The 24,501-nt window shown below is 46.5% G+C and overlaps 1 protein-coding gene across 1 annotated transcript in view; it reads right to left on the bottom strand.

Annotated features, from left to right (window-relative positions):
• The window catches only part of TMEM67 (transmembrane protein 67), a 624,701-nt gene that overhangs the window by 147,474 nt on the left and 452,726 nt on the right, over window positions 1-24,501 (bottom strand). Inside the window, 2 exon segments of the mRNA XM_029591688.1 lie at window positions 9,153-9,251; window positions 9,348-9,404. Of these exon segments, the coding sequence (XP_029447548.1) occupies window positions 9,153-9,251; window positions 9,348-9,404 (156 nt within the window).

Genomic DNA, 24,501 nt, shown 5'->3' with positions numbered 1-24,501 from the left:
GCGAGACACCATGAACACATCCTGAGGAATACTGTGAAACTCCAGCGTACAGACTTTTCATATCACCTCCAAGATCCATTGATCCGAAGTGATCTCAACTTACCTCTGATAAGAGAGAGAAGCGTCCCCCTATCTACTTCAACGGCAGGGGAGAAGATAAACAACCAATAAGGGCTGTATAACATAGTCTGAGTAGAACAAATAAGCATGGGTGTAGCTTGCTTATTGCGGCGGTTACTACCCCTACTACCCCTAACTTATCAGCTAGATATTCACTTGGATGCAGCTCCATCACTGCTTTCTACATTAATGGTGGGGGTGGAAAGGAAATAGAACCAAGAGCTAAGAGAAACAGATAAGTATGAGAGAAAAAAGTGTGTGAAGCTTGCTGGGCAGACTGGATGGGCCATTTGGTCTTCTTCTGCCGTCATTTCTATGTTTCTATGTTACTGTTCCCGAGAATGGACTGGCAAACCTTCACTGGGAGGCTCGGGAGATTCCACTACCCGAGTCTGTGCCCCTTCTAGTTTGCCTGGGACAAAAGAAGCAAGACCTACCGAAAGGCCGAGTCCTCTGAAAGATCCCTCCTCTATAGGGTCGAAAATGCTTGGATCACCTAGATTGACCCGTACTTTTCAATATATTTATAAATGATCTGGAAAGGAATACGATGAGTGAGGTAATCAAATTTGCAGATGATACAAAATTATTCAGAGTAGTTAAATCACAAGTGGATTGTAATAAATTGCAGGAAGAACTTCTGAGATTGGAAAATTGGGCATCCAAATGGCAGATGAAAATTAATGTGGAAATGTGCAAGGTGATGCATATAGGGATGTTATAGTTACACGATGTTAGTTTCCATATTAGGAGCTACCATCCAAGAAAGAGAACCAGGCATCATAGTGGATAACACATTGAAACTGTCGGTTCAGTGTGCTGCGGCCCGCCAGTTGGTAGCTGCCCAGAGGAAATCTCTGATACTACCCGCATCTCTCAGCTACTTACTAAACTGAGACAAATTCAATATATGGAAAAACTGACAGCCATACGACGAGATACTTTACCTATGTTTTATAGAATCTGGTCAGTGATGATGAAACACCTAGGCTGAAGGGAGAGGGCCTCCAACAACCGATATCCCTGTTGTCATGTCAGAAGGGCCTGGACCCTAATTAGGTGCAGAGGCTAGGGCTAGAATGTATTTGCATTATATATCTCATTTTGTATTGCAGCAAGACAAAGCAAGTGAAATATTTGTTTTATTATGCTTCCTGGGACTGAGCTGAGGAAAGGGAATGGGAAAGTGGGTGGGGGGGGGGGGGGGGCGGGCGGGGTTGGAAGGACTAATTGAAAGGGAAGAGAGTTTGGATGGGGCCTCCGGATCATGAAAATCTTGCAGTTGAATTCTTCATTTAGATCATATTATGGCTGTATCCGAAAGCTGATGTTTATTGTATGTTCAGTTACATATTCATCTCAATAAAAACTGTCAATAATAAAAAAAAACCCTCAACCTAGAAAAATCTGAGGGTTTGGACCTTATAGGAAGCTTAAAGGATAGTTGGCCTGATTTTCCTTTACGTGGGCGGGTGAAATGGAAAAATATTTGAATGTGCAAATACACAGATCACCAGAAAAGTGGTATCAATGTAATGTCTCTAGAACTGTTCAGATCTTTCAGCTAAAAAAAAACCCACAGCTGGATGAAATTTCCCATATCATTGGTTGGGCAATTAGTGCTCATGAAAATGGTTTTATTGCCAAAATTATTGATCTCCTACAAGTGCTGCTGATTTGGCTAAAGAAAAAAGATATTATAAAATTAAACTGAATTTACTCTAAATTTATATAGAAAGAGAGAAGGCCCTGACTATCTTTATTAAAAAAGTGTATTCCAAGGTTAGAGGGGGGTATGGGTTTTCCAAATTTGAAGATTTATAATGTCGCATCTCTCATGAGATCATTGGGAGATTAGTTATGGCATACTAATTTTTATTTGGATATCAATATGGAAAAGCTTTTATTTATTTATTTATTTTTAACTTTTATATACCGATCTTCTTGTATAGAATACAAATCAAACCATCTTCCTTAGATTCTCAATATATATATATATATATATATATATATATTGAGAATCTAAGGAACTGCCTCCTGAGGTTCCAAGGAGTTTCTTGGTGACTACGACTATGCAACAGATGTGAAACTTGTTAGGGGATTATTGGTGCTCTCCTGGGATGTTTTCTATTGTTTACCTCTGACCAGAAACCCAGAATTTTCAGGGGGAAGTTATTGTAAAATTTTTAGAGACTTGGTACTACATGGGGCAGGTACCTTTCAAAATTTTATTGACATGGGGTTGTCTGATTTTTTTAGCTTATATGCAAATTGTGAATTTTATAAAAGTGAAATATGCATTACCTACTAGAGTATATATGTTTGAGGCATTCCAAAGATTAATGCAAATATATAAAGTGGGGAAGCAATCTTTATTGATGTTATATAAATATTTACATCCTGTTACTGACTATACTTACATAAAAAATATTGGCAAATACATGGAGCAAAGATATGAATAAAGACATCACTGAGAATTAGTTATTGACATGCATAGTATGATAAGTAAGACAACAGAATCTGCTATACTGAGAGAGCAGCATCTGAAACTTGTATATCGTTTGTTTTTTTCAGTAGATAGAGTTTTTAAAGCTAAGGTTTCTGAGTCGGCAACTTGTCTGAAATGTAAGATACATAATGCTTCTTTATTTCATGGTATATGGGAATGTCCAATTGTGCAAAGTTTCTGGGCAGAAGTGTTAGAGTTCCTATCAAAATTGTTGAGTTTGAAAATACCTGCTGATGCCTTGCTACATGTGCTTGGTTATATAATTGATATCTTTGGTTGTGATTAATATTTGATGTTATTTATCTTGGAAAGCATGATGATGGCTAGAAGTAGTATATTAAAAACTTGGTTGCTTTCTGAAGGGCCAATACTTAAGTGTTGGTAAACAGCGCTTACAGATTTGCTGTGCCTCATTACAGAACATGGCTGCTTCACACAGATGGAGCATGAGATAAGTTTGGAAAAGTGTGGATTCCGTACATTAAGTCAATTCCAAAGGCCATGCAAATGAAAATTGGTTGTTACCTGCTAATTTTCTTTCCTGTAATACCACAGATCAGTCCAGAAAAGTGGGTTGTGTATCCCTACCAGCAGGTGGAGTCAGAGAACAATTAGAACTTTGGGCACTGCTACATAACGAGAGTGCCACCTGCAGTCACTCAGTATTGACTTGTACCCAAGCCCATGCTAACAGAACTAAATAACGAAGGGTAGCAGAAACCAAATTTCCGGACTACCACTTCGTCGCTGGCAAAACCCAGACTGAACAACTGCTAAAAACTGCTCCAAGAATCATGTCTGCAAAAAAGGAGTTTCAACAATAAAAAACTTAAACAGGTTCTGACCAAAACAGTCTTTCGGTATCTGAAGAAAGGAGTGGGCCTCTGGACTGATCTGTGGTATTACAGGAACGAAAATTAGCAGGTAAGAACCGATTTTCATTTCCTGAACATACCCAGATCAGTCCAGAAGAGTGGGATGTACCCAAGCCACCCTACACTGGGCGGGAACCCGAAAGACCTGCACAAAGTACACTCTCCCCGAAGGACGGTTCATCAGAAGCCTTAACATCCAATCAGTAATGTTTTGTAAAAGTGTGAATAGACAACCACACCGCCACCCTACAGATCTCCTGAGGCGACAGTAACTGACACTCTGCCCAGGAGGTAGCCTGAGCCCTAGTGGAATGAGCTCTGAGACCCAAAGGCACCTGACGCCCTCGGACTATGTATGCCGTGCAAATGGCTTCCTTAATCCACTGAGATATGGTCGCCTTTGACGCTTTGTCCCCCTTCTTTGGGCCACCAAAGAGAACGAACAAATGATCAGAACGTCATTGATCATGATCAGAAAGTCATTGGTAACCTCCAGATAACGCAATAAGGTGCGCCGCACATCCAAAAGATGAAGGTCTCTGTTCTGAGAAGACTCCCGGGATCAGTTAGGGAACCCCGGAAGCTCCACGGTTTGATTAACGTGAAAGGCTGAAACCACCTTAGGGACAAAGGACGGAACCCTACGTAACTATACCCGATCATCGTAAATCCGAAGAAAGGGATCCCAACAAGACAGCGCCTGCAACTCTGAGATCTGACGGGCCGAGCAAATGGTCACCAAAAACATGGTTTTCAAAGTCAGATCTTTCAGGGAAACTCCACGAAGAGGCTCGAAAGGAGTGCCACATAGAACTCGCAGGACTAAATTCAAACTCCATTCCAAACACACTGAACGGATGAGAGGGTGCAAATGTTTGACCCCCTTAAGACACCGAGAAATATACGGATGCGCTGCCAGCGAACAGCCGTCAAAGTTTCCCTGCAAGGCACCTAGAGCTGCAACTTGTACACGAAGGGAATTGAACGCCAAGCCCTTAGCGAGACCCTATTGCAGAAAATCAAGAACCCGAGGAACATGCACCGCTAAAGGGTCACAGGAACACTGATGATACCACGTCTCAAAAAGCTTCCAAACTCTCACATAGGCCATAGAGGTGGCTGGACGTCTCGCTGTAGGAGGGTGTAAATGACTTGTTCTGTATAACCCCTCAAGCGTAAACATTGCCTCTCAAAAGCCAAGCCGCGAGAGAGAAGTGATCCTCCCGATCCGAAAATATGGGCCCCTGATGGAGCAGATGCATTAGATGAGCCAGCTGAAGTGGACCCTCTAGAGCCAAGTGTACCAGATCCGCGAACCACGGAAGAAGTGGCTACTCTGGCGCCACCAGAATCACACTTCCCGGGTGCCGCTCTATGCGACGGAGAAGCCGACCTATGATGGGCCACGGCGGGAAGGCATACAGCAGAATCCCCGTGGGCCAAGGACACACGAGAGTGTCTATGCCCACCGAGCCCTGTTCTCGGCGACGGCTGAAAAAACGAACTGTTTTTGCGTTCACCTGCGTTGCCATCAGATCCAGCTGAGGAGTTCCCCATCTGGCGCAAATGAGATTCCACGCCTCGAGAGATAGTTCCCATTCCCCTGGGTCTAGTTGCTGACGGCTGAGATAATCGGCTTGCACATTCTCTACTCCCGCGACATGGGATGCAGCAATGCCCTCGAGATGGTGCTCCGCCCAGGTGAACAGAAGATGGCAGAGCCCCGCCTTGCCAGTTGATGTGCACACTGTAAAGGTCTTAAGTGAGCGAACGCCCAAGGAACCAAGTCCAAGGTTGAAGCCATGGAGCCCAGGACCTGAAGAAGATGCCACACTGTGGGATTGTTCCTTCGAAGAAGGGAATGTATTTGTTCCTGTAACTTCCCTATTCAGTCCGCCGCTAGAAACACTTTGCCCAGCAAGGTATCGAATTGTGCTCCGAGATAAATCAACTTCTGAGTGGGTTCCAAGTGACTCTTCTGCACATTGATTACCCAACCTAGGGATTACAATGTGAACATCACCATGTGCACTGATCTCTCGCAGTCCTCCCGAGACTTCGCGCGAATCAACCAGTCGTCCAGGTACGGGTGGACCAAAATTTCCTCCTGACGAAGGAAGGCCGCCGCCACCACCATCACCTTGGTGAACGTGCGAGGAGCTGTTGCGAGACCAAATGGGAGGGCTCGAAATTGGAAGTGTCGTCCCAAGACCATGAACCGCAGAAACCTCTGGTGATTCAGCCGGATCGGAATGTGTAAATATGCCTCCGTGAGGTCCAGAGAAGCAAGAAACTCCCCTTTTTGAACCGCGGCCATCACTGTCCTCAGGGTTTCCATACGAAAGTGAGGAACCCAAAGGCAACGGTTCATCTTCTGCAGATCGAGGATGGGCCGAAACGCCCCCTCCTTCTTGGGGACCACAAAGTATGCGGAGTACTGACCTCGTCCCTGTTGAGCATCCGGAACTGGGACAATAGCTTTGAGCTCGAGAAGTCATTGTAGAGTCACCTGGACTGCCTCTCACTTGACACTTGAGGCCACTCGGGACTCCACAAAAACCTCCCGGACCGGGTGTGAGAACTCCAGTGCATACCCGTCTTTGATCACTTCTAAGACTCAGCGGTCTGATGTAATTCTTGCCCATTCTTGTAAAAGTTGGATAATCTGCCTCTGACAGCTTCGAAGACGGAATGGGTGCTCGTGACTTCATTGGGGGGTTTTATTACTTCCTGCACCAAGATGTCCCGAATCTCTTCCGGGCTGGCAACCCCCTCGAAAGGACTGCTGGCGCCCCGAAGCAGGTTTAGAAGCAGGAGGTGTAGAGTATCTACCCGCTCTGAAGCAGCGAGAGTCCCGAAACCTAGCTCGAGGAGGGAAGACTTTCTTAGAAGATCTTTTATCTTCCGGCAACCGACTGCCCTTGGATTCGGCAAGCAGCTTTACTAGCTGATCCAGATCCTCCCCAAAGAGGATCTTGCCCTTAAAGGGTAGATTACAAAGCTGGGACTTAAAGGACAAATCCACCACCCAATTTCGCAGCCAGAGAAGATGCCGCACTGACACCAAGGACACCATACCTCTCGCCGAGGTCCTCACCAGATCATACAAAGCATCTGTAACATAAGCAATGCCTGCTTCTAGGCGGGCGGACTGCAGAGCCCCACTGTCGCCCGTACCGGTCCCGGCAGCCGACACCTAGACCCAACACAGACAGGCCCTCCTCATGAGACTAGCGCAAACCTCCGCCTGAAGGTTTAGCGCTGCAACCTCGAATGCTTGCTTCAACTGGATCTCCAGCTTGCGGTCCTGCATATCCTTAAGGGCAGCCGCCCCAGCAACCGGGATAGTGGTCTTTTTCGTGACTGCCGAGACCGCGGCGTCCACCTTTGGAATCTTCAGTAAATCCAAAACATCAGACGATAACAGGTACAGTTTCGCCATAGCTCTGCCCACCTTCAAGCCGGAATCCGGAGTCTCCCACTCCTGGGTCACTAGTTTGCGAATCTTCTTAGGCAGAGGAAAAGATGTTGTGGGACCCCTAATGCCGTCAAGGAATGTATTGATGCCCTCGTTGTCAGACTCTTCTTGAGAAACCTTAAGTCCCAGAACTTCAAGGACCTGGGGAATAAGGGGTCTTAACTCATCCCACTTGAACAAACGCACCACGGTGGGGTCATCCCCCTCCACAGGAGGGTCATCGGGCTCATCTGGATCATCAGTATTCCACATCTGTCGGATCCAGCCGTGGATCAGGATCTGCCTTCCCTACTACCCCAGATGCCGGCGTCACCCTAGACCCCGGGATCGGATCTCGCGTACCCTGGGGAGAATCCCCTGTGGGGTAAGCCTGATCAGAGAGGCGCTGACGAGGGTCCGTACCCCGACCTCTTTTCTCAGGCGGGTCCAAACCTGCCCCCAGGAGACTGGGCCGCTTTACCGTCGAGTGTTTCCTTGCCAGGAAAGTCTGGTGCATAAGGAGGACAAATTCTGGGGAAAACCCTTCCGGGTCCCCTTCCCCCACTGGAGAGTCGACTCTGGTGATATCACCAGTTCACCCGGTGAGGTCTTCCCTCACTGGGGCTAGAACAGGTGGAGAAATCTCTTCCCGCGAAGCTGAAGGCGAGACAGACGTTCCCTCCCTGAGGGAGGAGGTAAGAAGCCCTGAAGAGCCCTCTTACTCCGAGGAACACACTGCGCATAAGGAGGCCACATCTAAATAAAAAATATAACTAAAGACTGCAGGTGAGCATCTGTACCACCCACTGGAGTCAGAGAAATACTGAGTGACTGCAGGTGGCACTCTCGTAATGTAGCAGTGCCCAAAGTTCTAATTGTTCTCTGACTCCACCTGCTGGTAGGAATACACAACCCACTTTTCTGGACTGATCTGAGTATGTTCAAGAACTGTAGTTTGTTCCTGGTGAGGATGGATAGACTGCATAGCAGACTGAAGATTTTTTTCCTGGATATATTGCTGGGCTTGGACTGATATGGGAGGGATGGATGGGAAGGTTCTTGGGAGAAGAATTATTGAAAGTATATTCATGGAATACTATTTTTATTATTTTAAAGAAAACGAATAAAGATATTGAGCACATGAGGAAAATATATACTTTGAGGTAGATCTCAAAAAAGTACGCACGTGCGTACTTTTGTTCGCACAACCGGCGCAAACAAAAGTACGCCGGATTTTATAAAATACGCGCGGCTATGGGGTCGGCGCGCACAAGGCTGTGCAAAATCGGCAGCCTGCACGCGCCGAGCCACGCAGCATGCCTCCGTTCCCTCCGCGTCCCCCCACCTTCCCCTCCCTTCCCTTATCTAACCCACCCCCCAGCCCTACCTAAATCCCCCCCCTACCTTTGTTGTGCAAGTTACGCCTGCTTGAGGCAGGCGTAACTTGCGCGCGCCACCTCAGCATCCCCCGGCACAGGCCGCAGTGCCGGGGGACTCGGGACCGCCCTCCCGGCCCGCCCCCGAACTGTCGCCACGCCCCCGGACCCGCTCTGGACCGCCCCCTGACCCCGGACATGCCCGACACACCCCCAGCCTGCCGACACGCCCCCCAGACATGCCCCCTCCCGCCCCTTTTATGAAGCCCTGGGATTTACGCGCGTGCCAGCGGCCTATGCAAAATAGGCGCGTAGGGCTTTTAAAATCTACCCCTTTATGTACTTAATTTGCTACAACTGTTCCAGGAAGAAATGGGGAGAGGAGGAAGAGGATCTATTGCCCTTGTGTCACCATGGACATAGAATTGGCATGTAGTACCCCAAGATGTAGTCCTCCACTTTCTGCAATGTAGGGGTTGTGGAATATTTGCTACAGTAGTGAGCTGGGCTGCTGTCAATCATGATCATGGGCCTACCTGAATACCTCTGTTAGTTTTTCCTCTTTCTGTTTCATCTAGAGGAGGAAAGATAAAGAGGTGGAACAAGCTGTTTCTGACAGAGATTCACACCCTGCGCAGGTCTTTGGCTGATGCCAGTCTTTTTTTGTTTGTGTTTTAAACAGTTATTCTCAGAGTCTATGATGTTATGAAAAGAAGAATGGTAAAAATTATTTTTTATTTAGAAAACTTAACCAAGGCCTCATAGGAAAATTCAATTAACAAGAGTTCATGATCCATAACAGTTAAATTCTGTACCTGCAGGTCTATGAGTGGACTCCCTACCCGTCTCTTCCAACCAGCAGTCTTGAGAATTGATGATAACACTGCTAGACCACCAAGTACACCTAAAGCAATCTACTCAAGAATGAAAGCACAACATTCATTAGCAATCTGTTTTTCTTTGGTCAAGCAATAAATAAAAAGTATACAGACAAGCTACGGCAGACTTACATCAGTCTGGATTTGCGCCTCTGACTGGTTCATTTCATAACTGACAGAGAAGGAAACCTGAGATTAAAAACACAAAATAAATATATTTAACAAAAAAAGCAGATGGTGTGCCACGGTTTGCTTGAAAATTCCTAGAACTTTCTCAATGAACACAGTGAATGAACAATAAAATACAAGGGTACAAGTAATATTTTCTGAAAATAGACAAAAATGACATGCAAAGAATGTGTCAAATAATTTTCTCAAAGCATGATTACCTATCACCTTGCTTGAACTATAACAGGGTCAACAGACTTATTTTATTTTGGCATCAGGACATTTTTGTATTTTAGGACTGTTTTATAGGGGCAGCCTGGAACAAACACAATAGGCTCTAGCAGGGATGGAGTTAGATTGTACACTTCAGGACAGACTAGATGAACCTACTGTCATGATAAGAGTCCCTATCCAAACAGTAATGCAATGAGATGTGTGTAGAGAACGCCATGTTGCAGCCTTGTAGATCTTCTCCATTAAGACTGATCTGAGGTGGGTTCCTGATTCTGCTATGACTCTGACACTATGAATGTTGACATGACCCATCTGCTAGCCAATTCAATATAGTGTGCAATCCCAGGTTTGTTGGTGTCAAAAGAAACAAAAAGCTAAGTGAAATTTCTAAGGGCTTCATTTTGCTTCAGGCAGAAGGTCAAGGCTCTTTTGAGGTCCAAACTGTATAGTGCTTGTTCATCATTTATTTATTTATTTATTTATTTTTTCTATACCGATGTTCCTGTATACAATACATATCGCACCGGTTTACATGGAACAGAACAGTCGCCTCAGTGGCGGATACATTGTAACATGGAATACATTATAACATGTTGACATAGAACTTTAGGAGGGAGAACAATCATGAACAAGATAAACTGAGGATGGGCACAAAAAAACTATGTACAGAATCAAGGTATGTTCGGGTGATACAGGGTATGTAAAGTGCAATGGATACAGTCTGACTCTTCATCAAGTTTTAGCCCTCAGGGAAAGCTTGGGTGAATAGCCAGGACTTTAGCTTTTTTTTTGAAAGTTGTTATGCAATGTTCTTGGCAGAGGTCTGGCGGAAGCTTGTTCCAAAGGAGGGGGCCTGCAGTGGATAGAGCTCGTTTCCTCAGTGTCGTTGTTGCCGGGTGGGTATGGAGCATGTTCTGGTATGCACTTCTGATCGGTCTCTTTGAGATGTGCTGTTGTAATCGAAAAGATAGGTTGAGGGGGGAGATGTTGTGTAAAGCCTTATGAATCATCATGAGTGCTTTAAATAGAATTCTGAATCTTATTGTAGACATGTGGCTTAGGAAAGAATATTGGAAGGACAACTGATTGATTAAAGGTGGAAGTCTGATACTACCTTAGACAGGAAATTAGTATGGGTGCGCAGAACCACCTTATTATGAACAACTTGGTATATGATGGATAAGTAACTAGGGCCAGGAACTCTATGACTCTGTAGATCAAAGTGACCATCACCAAAATATGACTTTTCATGTCAGGTACTTCTGCTCACAGGTGTCCAGAGGTTCAAGGGGAGCTTCCACCAGATGAATCAAAACCATGTTGGGATCCCAAGACACAGTAGGAGACTTCATATAAAACAAACCCAGCATAAATCAGACAACTAAAGTCTGTACCAAGATGCGTCTACCCTCTACACACTGATGGTAGCCGTCATTTGCACTAAAGGCAAATTCTTACTAAGTTGGTCTTAAGACCAGATTCTTAAAGATGTAAAAGGTAATCAAGTCGTTTTTGTGTGGAGAAGAAGAAATAATCTAGGGCCTATTCCTCAAACCAAAAAGCAAACTCCATTTCAACCTAGAGAACGTCCTCAGAGTCCTTCCTAGAAGCCAGAAGACCATGAAACACATCCTCAGAAAGATTCAGAAATTGTACTGTCAACATCTAGGCAGAACATAAATTATACCCTTAGAAAGACTCAGAGGTTGTACCCTCTCAACATCCAGGCAGTGAGGGTCAGGGACCCAATGCTGCAATGGTGCAACAGCCCCTGATCTTGAATGATGATGGTTGGGAAATTCCCCAGCCTAATTGGATCCCTGATCAACATCTTCTGCAGAAGAGGGTTCCAAATTTGTTTAGACTGGGGATCATAGTTCCCTGGACTCTTCTGAGTTTCAACAAGGTCTTTGCAATGAAAGAAACTGGAGAATATGCATACAGCAGGCCCTAGCCTCAATTCAGGGCAAAGGCATCTGAAGCTAACTTGCTTTGAGTTTCTCCCTTTGAACAGAAGAAGTGTACCTCAATTGCAGCATACCTAGTGCCCCTTCTCCTCCACCAGTACAGGGACCAGGGGCGGCTCAAGGCAATCTGCTGCCTGAGGCAAGGAAGGAGAGGCAAGGGTATGCCCTCCAAACACAACACAGGTCAAATCACTGAGGAGGCAAAGGTGAAGATTTCACACTTGTAATCTGGCCCTTCTGGTGATTTAAATGCTACAAAAGGGGGACAGAAAGGTCAAGGTTCTCAGAGAAGTGGCAGATAGAGAGCCAGTGATAAAATTCCTATTTACCACTGCTCAAGACCACTGATGACGATTTACTTCGCTGGTATCAGGACTCCCATTCATGGCTAGGCCGAATAGCCATCATTAAGATGAATATTCTTCCCCGACTGTTATATCTATTTATAACACTACCCAATTTCCTCTCCACTAGCTTCCTGCAGTCAACACAATGGAAGTTATTCGCCTTTATCTGGAGGAAAAGACCACCCAGGATCACTCGATCAGTTCTATATCACTCCAGAGACCATGGAGGGATGGGCGTTCCAAATTTGGAATGGTATTATGCTGCTGCCCAACTGAAGGCGATACTATACATCCATAACTGCCAAGAACACCCAGCCCCCTGGCAGTCGATTGAACAACACTGCCTAGGGGAGATGCTGATCACAGTGCTCTTCTAGAAGCCTCGCCATACCTGGCAACCAATTTTAAATCTCCCACCTACGCTCCAAACTACTCTACGGATTTCGTCTCATTGGAAGGTGAAATTGGTGGGACCTACTCTTTATCACCAATCCTCTATCCTGTTTCATAATATCCAATTCCCGGCTGTAATGCCTCGGCTTCTGTAGAGGGAGGAGTTAGCAATCTGTTACGCCTCGGCCCCTAAGGAAGGGCGGAGTTAGCAATCTGTTATGATTCTCCGTGAGGAGTTAGCAATCTGTTACGCTCTACTCCTCAAGAAGGGAGGCGTTAGCAATCTGTTATGAATTGGCTCCTGTAGAAGGAGGAGTTAGCAATCTGATATGCTCAGCTCCTGTAGAGGGAGTAGTTGACATTGACAATCTGTTAAGGTATAGACTGCGGAGTATCAATCTGTTATGAATCTGTTGCTGAAGACTCCTGATGGGGAAGGAGTAGCAATCTGTTACCAGAGGAGTGCTAGGAGAGGGCACTCAGCTGTAAAGGAATGTAGATAGGTGGATCCTTGGGCCGATGGCAGATGACAGCGCCCCCAGGAGGATATCCTGAGAGGGACCACCGGCTAGGCTTGGGTATGGAGACAGACACAGATAGTTATTTTATTAGACAGGTTAGTAGAACCACCAGAGGTGGCAGTAGTGAGCTGATATGCCCGGCAGGGCTGAAGTCCCTCAGGAACTGGAACAGCGATCCCAGGGTTGCCGAGCTGTAGAGAAACTATAGATAGAGAGTAGACAGGGTATGCTGTGTTCATAGCCAGAACTAGATGACAAAACTCACATAAGGTCTTGAGGAAGCTCAGTAGCTGGAAAGGGTTAGGCCCTCGAGGAGCGAGTACCTGGTTCCAGGGAAAGCGCTGAGAGAGCGATGGTAACTCACAATTTTCTGCATCTGCAATAGCTTCCAGGCAGTAGAGAATCTTCAGAGTGTTCAAGAACATGGGCCCTCGAGGAGTGAGTACCGGTTCCTATCTGCAATCTGAAATGGTAACTCGCAAATGTCTGTATCTGCGATAGCTTCCAGGCAGTAGAGAATCTTCAGTGTTCAGGAACATGGGCCCTTGAGGAGCCTATCTGCAATCTGAAATAAAGAAAAGAGAGCAAGGCCCCCAAGGAGCGGGTACCCCTGGTAAGTCCAAGGAGGCAGAGTAGCTTGGGAGAAAAGCCGAAGCTATCCCCTTGCTAACTCAATTCGTTAGCGAATACTGAGACCTTTTATATTGAAAGCGGATGACGTCATCTCAGGGGGACACCCCCGAGGTTCGCACCTTTGCTGGTCCATCAATTGGAGCGCGCGCGTGCGCCCTACGTCAATCAGGCAACATGGCAGATCCACAGCGTTGTGCAGGTCCGGGGACGCCGGAGGGAGACGGCAAGAAGACGCTGTGGCAGCTAACCGTCCATCAGACCCGGAGGGAGTCGCCAGAGAGGTAAAAAGGGCGGAGTGAGGGCGTCGAGCAGCGATGGACACCACACCAGCGGGCCTTCCCAGGCGGGCTTTCCAATCATGGAAGGCTCAGAACCTTATAACTTTTGACTCATGGTTAACCCAGGGAAGGATTTTACCTTTTTCTGATATTGTAAGGGAGAACGAACCTTCCCCATCTTCTTTTCTCGAATATGCACAAGCAACCCACTTCCTCAGACCTTTGCTTTCCTCCTCTCAAATAGCCGTCACAAAATCTTTATTTGAAATATATTGTATGCAGAGGCAGGTTGTCAAAGATGCAATCTCCAAACTTTATAAACTTATACTGGGCCCCCAATCTACCCAGCTAGAATCTTCACTCTCCTGGGAAAAGGAACTTAATTTACAATGGGGGATGGAAGACTGGGAAGAACTATTTGTAATAGCGTGGAAAAATTCCATATCAGCTCACTTTCAGGAACAATGCCTAAAAATCCTTTATCGGTGGCACTATGTACCCACCCACATGCACCAAATGTACTCTCATTTACCGAGTACCTGCTGGCGCCTTTGGGATCAAGAGGGCACATATGTAAATATCTGGTGGAACTCTCCAGTAGTCACCCCCTATTGGTCGCAAATAGAGGCCTGGATTGCCCAAATTGTAGAGCGGACGATCACTGTATCCCCAACTAACATACTCCTAGGAGTGCCCATAGCGGGCCTACCGGCACCCACCCAGCATCTCTGTCAACAAATCTATACTGTAGCTCGAGTGGTGCTGGCCTGTCACTGGCGGTCTCCCCATCTTCCAAAACAGGAGACCCTTATACAATGTCTACATCGCCTACAAATTTTGGAGCATCTCACCACCCTACGCCATAAACGAATGATTACTTCCCATGCAGTCTGGGCTCCTTTCAACTCTTGGTATCACAATCATGTCCCTTTAGCTGATTCTGACTAATCACCTTGACATTCATGGTTTTGTTTATTGTTCTTTCTAAACTACCAATTAATTTTATATGAGATATCTTACTCTAACTATGGTGGCGCCATAACTTTTGAACTAATGCAATGAGTCTTGTACCCCTGCAGTTTAGCCATGTCATTCTTTATTACCATAATGGAGACTTGTAGTAACATTTGATGTTGTTGTTGTTATTCTGACTGAATATTACGTGTTTGGTAAAGGGGGGGGGGGGGGGGGGGAAGGGAATGCATTTTGTATTCAATCCAAAATGTTTGAAAACCGTATGGCAAAACCACTTGTTTGTATAATGTTTCTTGGATTCAACTTTTGCCAATAAAAGCTGTAAATACAAAAAAAAAATAAAAATGTTATGCTTTGTACAATCCAGCTGGATATGGTTCTCTTGGCTACTGGGAAGCCGGGAAAATTAGGGTTAAAGGTGAGGAAGAGCTGCGAAGGTCTAGCATCTGACTGAGTTCTGTTTTTGTAGTACGCTAAGGCCCTCTTACAATCCAAAGTGTGTAGCAACTTTTCTCTTTCGTTATGATGTGGTTTTGGACAGAATGTGGGTAGTTCAATAGATTGATTGAGATGAAAAGCAGAAATCACTTTCGGTAGGAAAGATGGATGCGTGCGTGGTAGAATTCTAGATATGAACTGTAATGCACTAAAGCCTGAATCTCACTGACTCTGCGCACTCATATGACTGATACTAAGAAGACTACCTTCCAGGTAAGGTATTTTACGTGTGAAGTATCCATGGGTTCAAAGGGAGGTAACATGAGTTGTTCCAATACTGTATTGAGGTCCCAAGGAATCAGAGGTTTTGTGGTGGGAGGGCCAAACATGGGAGAGGCCCGTCATGGAACGAGAAACCATTGGGTGCATGGAAATGGATTGACCATTATGGTGTGAATGGAAGGCCGCAATTGTACTTAAATGAACTCTCACAGAAGCTGTTGCAAGTCCCGCTGTGTAAAGTGAGTGTAGGTACTCTAAAAGGTGTTCCAGGGGACAATGGTGTGGGTCAAATTGGTGGGATGTGCACCAAGTAGCGTATCTTTTCCACTTGAAATGGTAATTACATCGTGTGGAAGGTTTTTCTGGCAGCCAATATGACATCCTGTGCCGAGAAAGATAAGCTCATCTCTGTCAGTAATGACTGCTCAATCTCCATGCCGTCAGGTGTAATGACTAGTGCATAGGATGTAGGAGGGATCCTCCGTCTTGTGACAGGAGATCGTCGTGGTCCTCTAGTGGAATTGGATTGTCTATGGACAGGCAGAGTAGGTAAGTGTACCATGGCTGTCTGGGCCATGCTGGAGCAATTAAGATCAGATTTGCTCTGTCTTGTATGCATTTTTTGAATTGTACGAGTGAGAAGAGGAATCAGTGGGAAAGCGTATAGTAGGTTTCCCGTCCAAGAAATCTGGAAGGCATCTTGCGCTATCCGATGCGGGCTGTTCATCGGTGAACAGAATTTGATCACCTTCCTGTTGTGCTCTGTGGAGAACAGATCTATGGCTGGTATCCCCCAGTATGCAAAAATTCTTTCCTCCACTTGTTGGTGCAAGGACCATTCATGTGGATGAAAGATTCTGCTTAACCCGTCTGCCCGGGTGTTGGCTATTCCCGGCAGCTATGTTGCCTGGAGATGAATGGAATGTTGCGCCGCCCAGTCCAGAATTATGATCGCTTCTCTGCAAAGGCTCCAGGAACCTGACCCTCCTTGTTTGTTTATGTAAAACATGGCTACCAGATTGTCTGTGTACACCATGACTCATTTGCCTTGTAGTTGTGTGAAGAATGTTTGTAAGGCATTCCTGATTACTCTGAGTTCCAGTAGGTTTATCTGGAAAGTGCTCTCTTTTTGATACCACCGACCCTGTGTTTCGAGATGATCGAGATGAGCTCCCTAACCCTTGTGGGAAGCATCTGTTGTCAGTACAGCATTGTGCGGCAGTGTCAGAGCTCCTCTGGTTAGTGTTCATATCTTTAGTCACCAATCCACATCTACCATCCTTTCTGGGGTGAAGGAAATGCGGTTTGATAAGGGTTGACGGTGCTGAGACCATTGCTTCTTTAAACCCCACTGCAGACTTCGAATATGAAGCCGAGTACTCTGAACTGTATATATAGCTGCTGACATATGTCGTATGAGACTTAGCACTTGACGTGCTGTTGGTCTTTTTGTACATTTGATTTTTTGTAACAACTTCCTGAGAGTGAGTGCCCTGTCCCTTGGAAGAAAGGCTCTGTTCTGATATGTTACCAGTTGAACTCCAATGAATTGAAGGGACTGTGTCGGGGTAAGGTTGGATTTCTTAAAATTGACAACCAGATCCAAGTTCTGAAGACAGTGTATTGTTTGATGTACCTGAGATCGCAGAGTCTGTGGATCCGATGCCACTAAAAGCCAATCGTCCAGATATGGAAATATTTGGATATGTTGTTTCCTGAGGTGGGCTACCACCACTGCCATGCATTACGTGAAAACTCTGGGTGCAGCTGCGAGACCAAACGGTAAAACCCTGTATTGGCAGTGTTGACCCTTGCATTGAAAACATAGGTACTTCCATGACGCTGGGTGCATCGGAAAGCAGAGTTGCTTACCTGTAACAGGTGTTCTCACAGGACAGCAGGATGTTAGTCCTCACAAATGGGTGACCATCATCAGGATGGAGCCCAATCACGGAACAACTTTTGTCAAAGTTTCCAGAACTTTGACTGGCACTTACTGGGCATGCCCAGCATAGCATCAACCCTGCAGCCAGCAGGGGTCCCCCTTCAGTCTCGTCTTATAGTAAAATAAAATAATAAATCGTAAGCGAACCCAACTCCGCGCGGTGGCGGGCGGGATTCGTGAGGATTAACATCCTGCTGTCCTGTGAACACCTGTTACAGGTAAGCAACTCTGCTTTCTCACAGAACAAGCAGGATGGTAGTCCTTACATATGGGCAAGTACCGAGCTGAGGATGCCCAAGCAATGTACCAAATGTACCCAAAGACGTGCAACAGGCACAAGAACTGGGGTGGAATTTGGTAGAGGGCATCCTGAACCCTACTGGGTTGGCGGAAGGATGTTGGTACCTCAGTTGCAAATAAGTTGCGTAGCACAGACTGGCCGAAGATGGAATCTTGTCTGCCAGCCTTGTCTAAACAATAATGCGAAGTTTGGAGAGCGCTCCAGATAGCAGCCTTACAGATGTCAGCAAGCGGCACCGAGCATAGGTGCGCTACTGATGTTGCCATGGCCCTGACAGAGTGTGCTTTAACACGGTCTTGAAGCGGAATGCTTGCCTGTTGGTAACAAAAGGAAATACAGTCCGCTAACCAGGAGGAGAGAGTCTGCTTACCCACAGGTTTGCCCAATTTGATGGGATCAAAGGAAACAAATAATTGGGTGCCTTTCCTGTGGGCAGCTGTACGGTCTAGATAAAATGCTAGAGCACGTTTACAGTTAAGGGTATGCAGAGCCCATTCTCCTGGGTTTGAATGGGGCGTGGGAAAGAAAGTGGATAGTATAATGGATTGATTGATTTGAAACTCCGATACTACCCTAGGTAAGAAATTAGGGTGAGTGCGGAGTACTACCCTATCATGAGTGCGGAGTACTACCCTATCATGCAGAAGTTTAGTGTAAAGCAGGTAGGTAACTAAGGCCTGTAACTCACTAATTCTACAAGCAGATGTGATCGCCAAAAGAAAAATCACTTTCCAAGTGAGATAGCGGAGATCACAGGATTGGAGAGGCTCAAACGGCGTTTCATGAGCCTTCCCAAAACCATGTTGAGGTCCCAAGAAGGGCCTGGAGGGCGCAGTGGAGGTTTAAGGTGAAGCAAGCCCTTCAAAAAACGTGCAACAAGGGGTTGTACTGAAATGGGTACATCCACCATACCTTTATGTTAGGCGGCTACCGCACTGACATGTACCCTGATAGACGAAGTTTTGAGGGCTGACTCTGACAGGTGCCAGAGATAGTCCAGAAACTTCGGTGTGGGACAAGTGTACATGGAAGTACACCATTCCATAAACCTGTTCCATTTATAACAATAAGACTGCCTTGTGGAAGGCTTTCGTGAAGCTACCAGGACACGGGAAACCGGCTCTGAAAGGTTAAGAGGTTGAAGTATTAACTTTTCAACATCCAGGCAATCAGGGAGAGGGCCTGGAGGTTGGGGTGACGAAGGCAGCCGTTGTTCTGAGTGATCAGAAGCAGGTCCTTCCCCAGAGGAATGTGCGGGTGTACCGATAGGTCGTGGAGAACTGGAAACTAGACCTGGCGCGGCCAATGAGGGGCTATGAGAATCATTAGACCCCTGTCCCTTAGCAACTTCATGACAGTCTTTGAAATGAGTGGAAGTGGAGGGTACCCATAAAGGAGACCGCTGGCCCACGAGAGGGAGAAAGCATCCCTGGGCTGGTGGTGTTGGCTGCGAGTGAGAGAGCAGAAGTTCCCTACTTTGCAGTTGTGAATTGACGCAAAGTGGTCTATGTGAGGGTAACTCCAACGTTGGAATATTGAGTCTGCTACAGTGGGGTTGAGGGACCACTTGTGCGGTTGAAAAGTGCGACTCAGCTTGTCCGCCAACATATTGTCCACTCCCGGCAAGTAGGTGGCCCTGAGGCACATCGAGTGGGAAAGGGCCTCTGCCCATATCTGTGCAGCTTCCTGACACAGGAGGTAGGAGCCCATTCCCCCTTGCTTGTTGATGTACCACATGGCCACCTGGTTGTCGGTTTGTATCAGGATGACCTGGTTGGAGAGGTGATCCTGAAAAGCCCTGAGAGCATATCTGATTGCACGAAGCTCCAGGAAATTTATCTGGTGTTTGACTACCTCTAGAGACCAGATGCCCTGAGTTTGCAGGTTTCCAACATGTGCTCCCCAGCCGAGGTTGGAGGCATCTGTTGTCGAGGTTATTTGAGGTTCTGGAATTTGAAATGGGAGGCCTTGTACCAGATTGGATTGGTTTGCTCACCAAGCTAGCGATAGACGGAGCTGTTTGGTGATGCGGATTGTGGAGGACATTGACTGAGAAGACTGAATCCACTGCGATCTTATTGTCCACTGCATTACTCTCATGGCGAGGTGAGCCATGGGAGTGACATGCACTGTGGAGGCCATATGACCCAATAATATCAGGAAGTGATGTGCAGTTGAATGTTGTCGAGACTGCAGTCAAACGGCCAGAGAAGCGAGAGTGAGAGCTCGATCCTGAGGTAGGAAAGCTTTCACTTTTAGAGTGTCTAAGTCGGCCCCTATGAACGATAGAGTTTGCGAAGGAACTAGCCTGGATTTTTGATCAGGGAATGCAAAGTGATGCGAAGGGGTATCAGTGCACCTTGCCGAGAGGGAACCCTGATCAACCAATCGTCCAGATAGAGGTAGACGTGGACACTTTGACTCCTGAGGTAGGCAGCTACCACTACGAGGCATTTGGTAAAGACGTGTGGGCAGATGCTAGGCCAAAAGGTAACACTCGATATTGGAAGTGTTTTGGGCCTACTAGGAATCGCAGGAATCTGCGATGTGACGGAGTGATTGAAATGTGCATGTAGGCATCCTGAAGGTCTAGAGAGCAGTTCCAGTCTCCCCTTTGAAGAAGGGGAAGTAGAGAATCCAAGGTCACCATCTTGAACTTTTCTCTTTGTAGGTATTTGTTTAGAGTGCGAAGATCCAATATTGGGCGCACCCCACCTAACTTTTTTGGTATCAGGAAATACCTGGAATAGAACCCTTGCCCCTGATCTGAGAGGGGCACTGGTTCTATTGCTCGGGACTGGAGGAGGAGGGAGACCTCCTGCTCCAAGAGTGGTGAATTGTCGGATGTTCCCCATGTCAGCCAAGGCAGGGAATCCTGTGGGACAAAGAGAAAGTTGAGGTGGTAACCCTGGGATACTATTGCCAGTACCCACTGGAGAAGTGGTACAATAGGCCACCGATCAGAATAGTCGGAAGTGGAAGCTGGGTACTGCTCTCTAGAAGGGAGTCAAAAACCTGATGCTGGACCTGGTTGAGGGGCTGGCTGCGACTTCTGCCCTCTAGGCTGCCTAGGTTGGCCTTTTTGGTAAGGCTTAGAAGGCCGACCCCTGGACCCTGGGGGATAGTATCTCCTCTGCCAGTAGAATTGACTCTTGGAATCATAAGAACATAAGAACTTGCCATGCTGGGTCAGATCAAGGGTCCATCAAGCCCAGCATCCTGTTTCCAACAGAGGCCAAACCAGGTCACAAGAACCTGGCAATTACCCAAACACTAAGAAGATCCCATGCTACTGATGCCCTTTAAAGGATCTTTTGGACAAAGAGGAGGTATGAGGGGGCAATAAGGAGAGCTGGCACAAAGTCTCTTGGTGGTCCATGAGCTGCGCCACTGCTTCTTGAATCTTTTCACCGAAAAGATTATCCCCCGTACAGAGCAAGTCAGTCAATCTGTCTTGTACCTCTGGTCTGAGGTCAAGGTGAAGGTGAAGATTTCAGCCAGGCACATATCCTTGCATGATACGCTGATTGTACTTCATGCTTGCCAGCATCTAAGCCCTTTTGTGCTAGGGCATGAAGTTGGTCCTGGAACTGCAGAGGTAAGGCCTCAGCAAAGTCTTGAATCTTCATGAACAAGGCCCTATTGTATTGGGTCATGTAGACTTGGTAGGATGCAATGCGAGAAATGAGCATTGATCCATGGAATACCCGTCTTCCAAATGCATTCAGGAACTTCTGATCTTTCCCTGGGGGAATTGATGAGTGAGGTTTGGCGCGTCTGGCCCTCTTTTGGGCTGACTCTATAACCACATAGTGTTGATCCAACTGAATTCTTTGGAAGCCAGGGGCTGATTGAACTAGGTAGGTAGCATCTGCTTTTTGTTAACAGGTGCCACCGAGCCAGGGTGCTCCTAGTTTCTCTTCAAAAGGTCCAAAAGGATGTCATGAATAGGGATGGACATGATTTCCTTTGGAGCACTGAGAAATTGTAGAAGCTCTAGCATCTGATGTCTAGAGTCCTCTTCTGTCTGAAGCTGGAATGGGACCGTTTCAGACATCTCCTTTACAAAATTAATAAAGGACAGGACCTCTGGAGGAGAATGCTTCCTTTCATCAGGAGGGGAGGGCTGTGAAGGTAGATCATCAGAATCCTGGGACGAATAGTTGGTCCAAGGATTATAAGGGTCATCACCAGCTCCCAAATGTTATTCAGAAGGAAGTAACGGAGTTATTCCTGAAGGCCCTGGCCTGGGCATCAATGGTCCTGAAGGAGGAATTGAAGGCATCGATGGAGGCATCGAGGGCATCGATGGCGGCATCGCTGGCATCGAGGGAGGCATCAACGGAGGAACCGATGGAATCGGTGACATCGATGGATGTGTCAGTGGCGGCACTCCCGATGGTGGAATGAAGAGCGGTGTTTCTTCATCTTTCTCAGATGACAGGGGAATTGGCGAGGAAGTAGTTGGGTCCCTCGGTTCATCAGATCCACCGGTGGAAGAGCACCGATTAACTTGTCCATTCTAGTCAATAGCGGTGCAAGCGCCATGGGTATCGGATCGGTGACCGGAGGAGGAACTGGTACCGGTATCAATGAAACTTGGAAGCCCTGGAATGCTTTGCCGATTGCCTCTTGCATCATCCAATCCAATTCCTCAAGAACACCAGGGGCATGAATACCCGGCTCCGGAGTGGGAGGTAGCACTGGCGTAGTTGGAGGGTCCACCGGTGAAGGTGGAATCGCAGATCCCGTTACCTGTCCAGGTGGGGAACGCCTCGGTGATCCAGACAGAAGAGGATGAAGCCTTTTCTGTACAGGGCTTCTTTGTCTGAGGCTCAGACGACATCGAGGGTTTACCGGTATCGATGACCTGAGCTTTACGATGACAATGTCGATGGTTTTCTCGATGCTCACCCTGGTGTTTTTGCTGAGGGGGAACAGAGGGGGTCGATACCCATGGAGTCGTCGAGGCCGGTCGGGTAGCAGCGGATTCCCGGTGCTAGCGCGATATTAATGGCACTAGTTCAGATGACGTCGAAGCTATCGATGGCGTCGGGGTTTTTGGCCGAAAGAAAAGACCTATCTTATCGAGTTGAGCCTTGCAACCCTTTGGTGTCATTTGGGCACATTTGGTGCAAGTAAGGACATCGTGGCCAGACCCTAAGCACATCACACAGACCGTGTGAGGGTCAGTGATGGACATTGTTCAAGTGCAGTCGGGGCACGGATGGAAACCCGACTCCATGGCTTTGACAAAATTTAGTTGCGGTGTGGTCGATGGCCGGTAGGCCGCGAAGGAAAAACTCAACAGGAATCAACTGCAAACAGGCAAAAACTTACCATTTGACAGCGGAGCCAAATTCAGACATTCAGCTGCCTCCTATTCCTCACATGGTTCCAGCCATCGGACAGACTCTGTAGATGCCAGATGTTGCCCAACAGGCCATTACACAGATTTCAATATTGTTAACTGGGCTTATTACTTCTTTACAAGCCTCCTTTCAAGTTTCTCAACTTCCATCTCATAGTCCACAAGGATCTTCAATACACTCAGTGGAGTCGTCTCCTCGACAATCTAGAATTCCTTTACTGCTCTTGCCTGGACCATCACTACCAATGCCAGAGCTATCGGTATAACCAAGGCCTACCAGACTGCCTCAGCATCCAATATCGATTCCATCTTCCCCAACATTTTCAACAGGATACCTGTCAGATCCAGCAGAGGAACATCAAGAGCCATACTCACCACCAGAAGGCCTGGCCTACCCAAAATTTATTGACAAAGTGGGTACAGTTCTACATCTGATAATCCAAAAGGTACCAGATCCTAGGTCTGAAATGTTAGGTCTCCTAAAAATATTTGACCTTCCCACTGAACAGACTAGCCTCCAATCGCACAAGGTTCTCGATGCAGTCCTAGAGAAATCCTGGGAAACTCCTTATAATATTGTCCCGATGACTCAGAAGATAGATCTTAAATATAAAATGAAACAGTCTCTGTTCTATGCATCTCCACAATTGCCACACCAATTCATAGTGGTGGAATCCGCATTGCAAAAGGCTAAGAAAACAAGGTTACACTTGAATGCCCCACCAGGAAAAGACCATAAATACCTGGACGATTTTGCTAAAAAATTGTTTCCATCCTCAATGCTCGGTGCGCGTATTGGACAGCATCAGTTCTATATAGTTCAATACCTATACAACTGTCTGCAGCAGGTAAAGACGTTATTGCCAACATCGACAGAACTCTCTGGTTTCCCTCAACCAATTCAAGACATGGAAGAGGGATTACGTCATCTATTGAGGACTATATATGAGTCATTTGAGACATCTTTGCAAATCTCTGCTTTGGCAATAGTGGCTCGTAGAATTGTGTGGCTCCAAGCAAGTGCCATACGGGAGGACATCCATGACAAATCGGCAAATTTACCATATCATTTATAAATATATTGAAAAGTAAGGGTCCCAATACAGATCCCTGAGGCACTCCACTGTCCACTACCTTCCACTGAGAAAATTGTCCATTTAATCCTACTCTCTGTTTCCTGTCTTTTAGCCAATTTGCAATCCACAAAAGGACATCGCCACCTATCCCATGACTTTTTACTTTTCCTAGAAGCCTCTCATGAGGAACTTTGTCAAACGCCTTCTGAAAATCCAAGTATACTATATCTACCGGTTCACCTTTATCCACATGTTTACTAACTCCTTCAAAAAAGTGAAGCAGATTTGTGAGGCAAGACTTGCCCTGGGTAAAGCCATGCTGACTTTGTTCCATTAAACCATGTCTTTCTATATGTT

This window comes from Rhinatrema bivittatum, chromosome 2 (assembly GCF_901001135.1).
Source record: "Rhinatrema bivittatum chromosome 2, aRhiBiv1.1, whole genome shotgun sequence".
Lineage (NCBI taxonomy): Eukaryota > Metazoa > Chordata > Amphibia > Gymnophiona > Rhinatrematidae > Rhinatrema > Rhinatrema bivittatum.
Note: the sequence above shows the minus strand (reverse complement) of the source record. Positions and strands in the feature narration are given on the sequence as shown.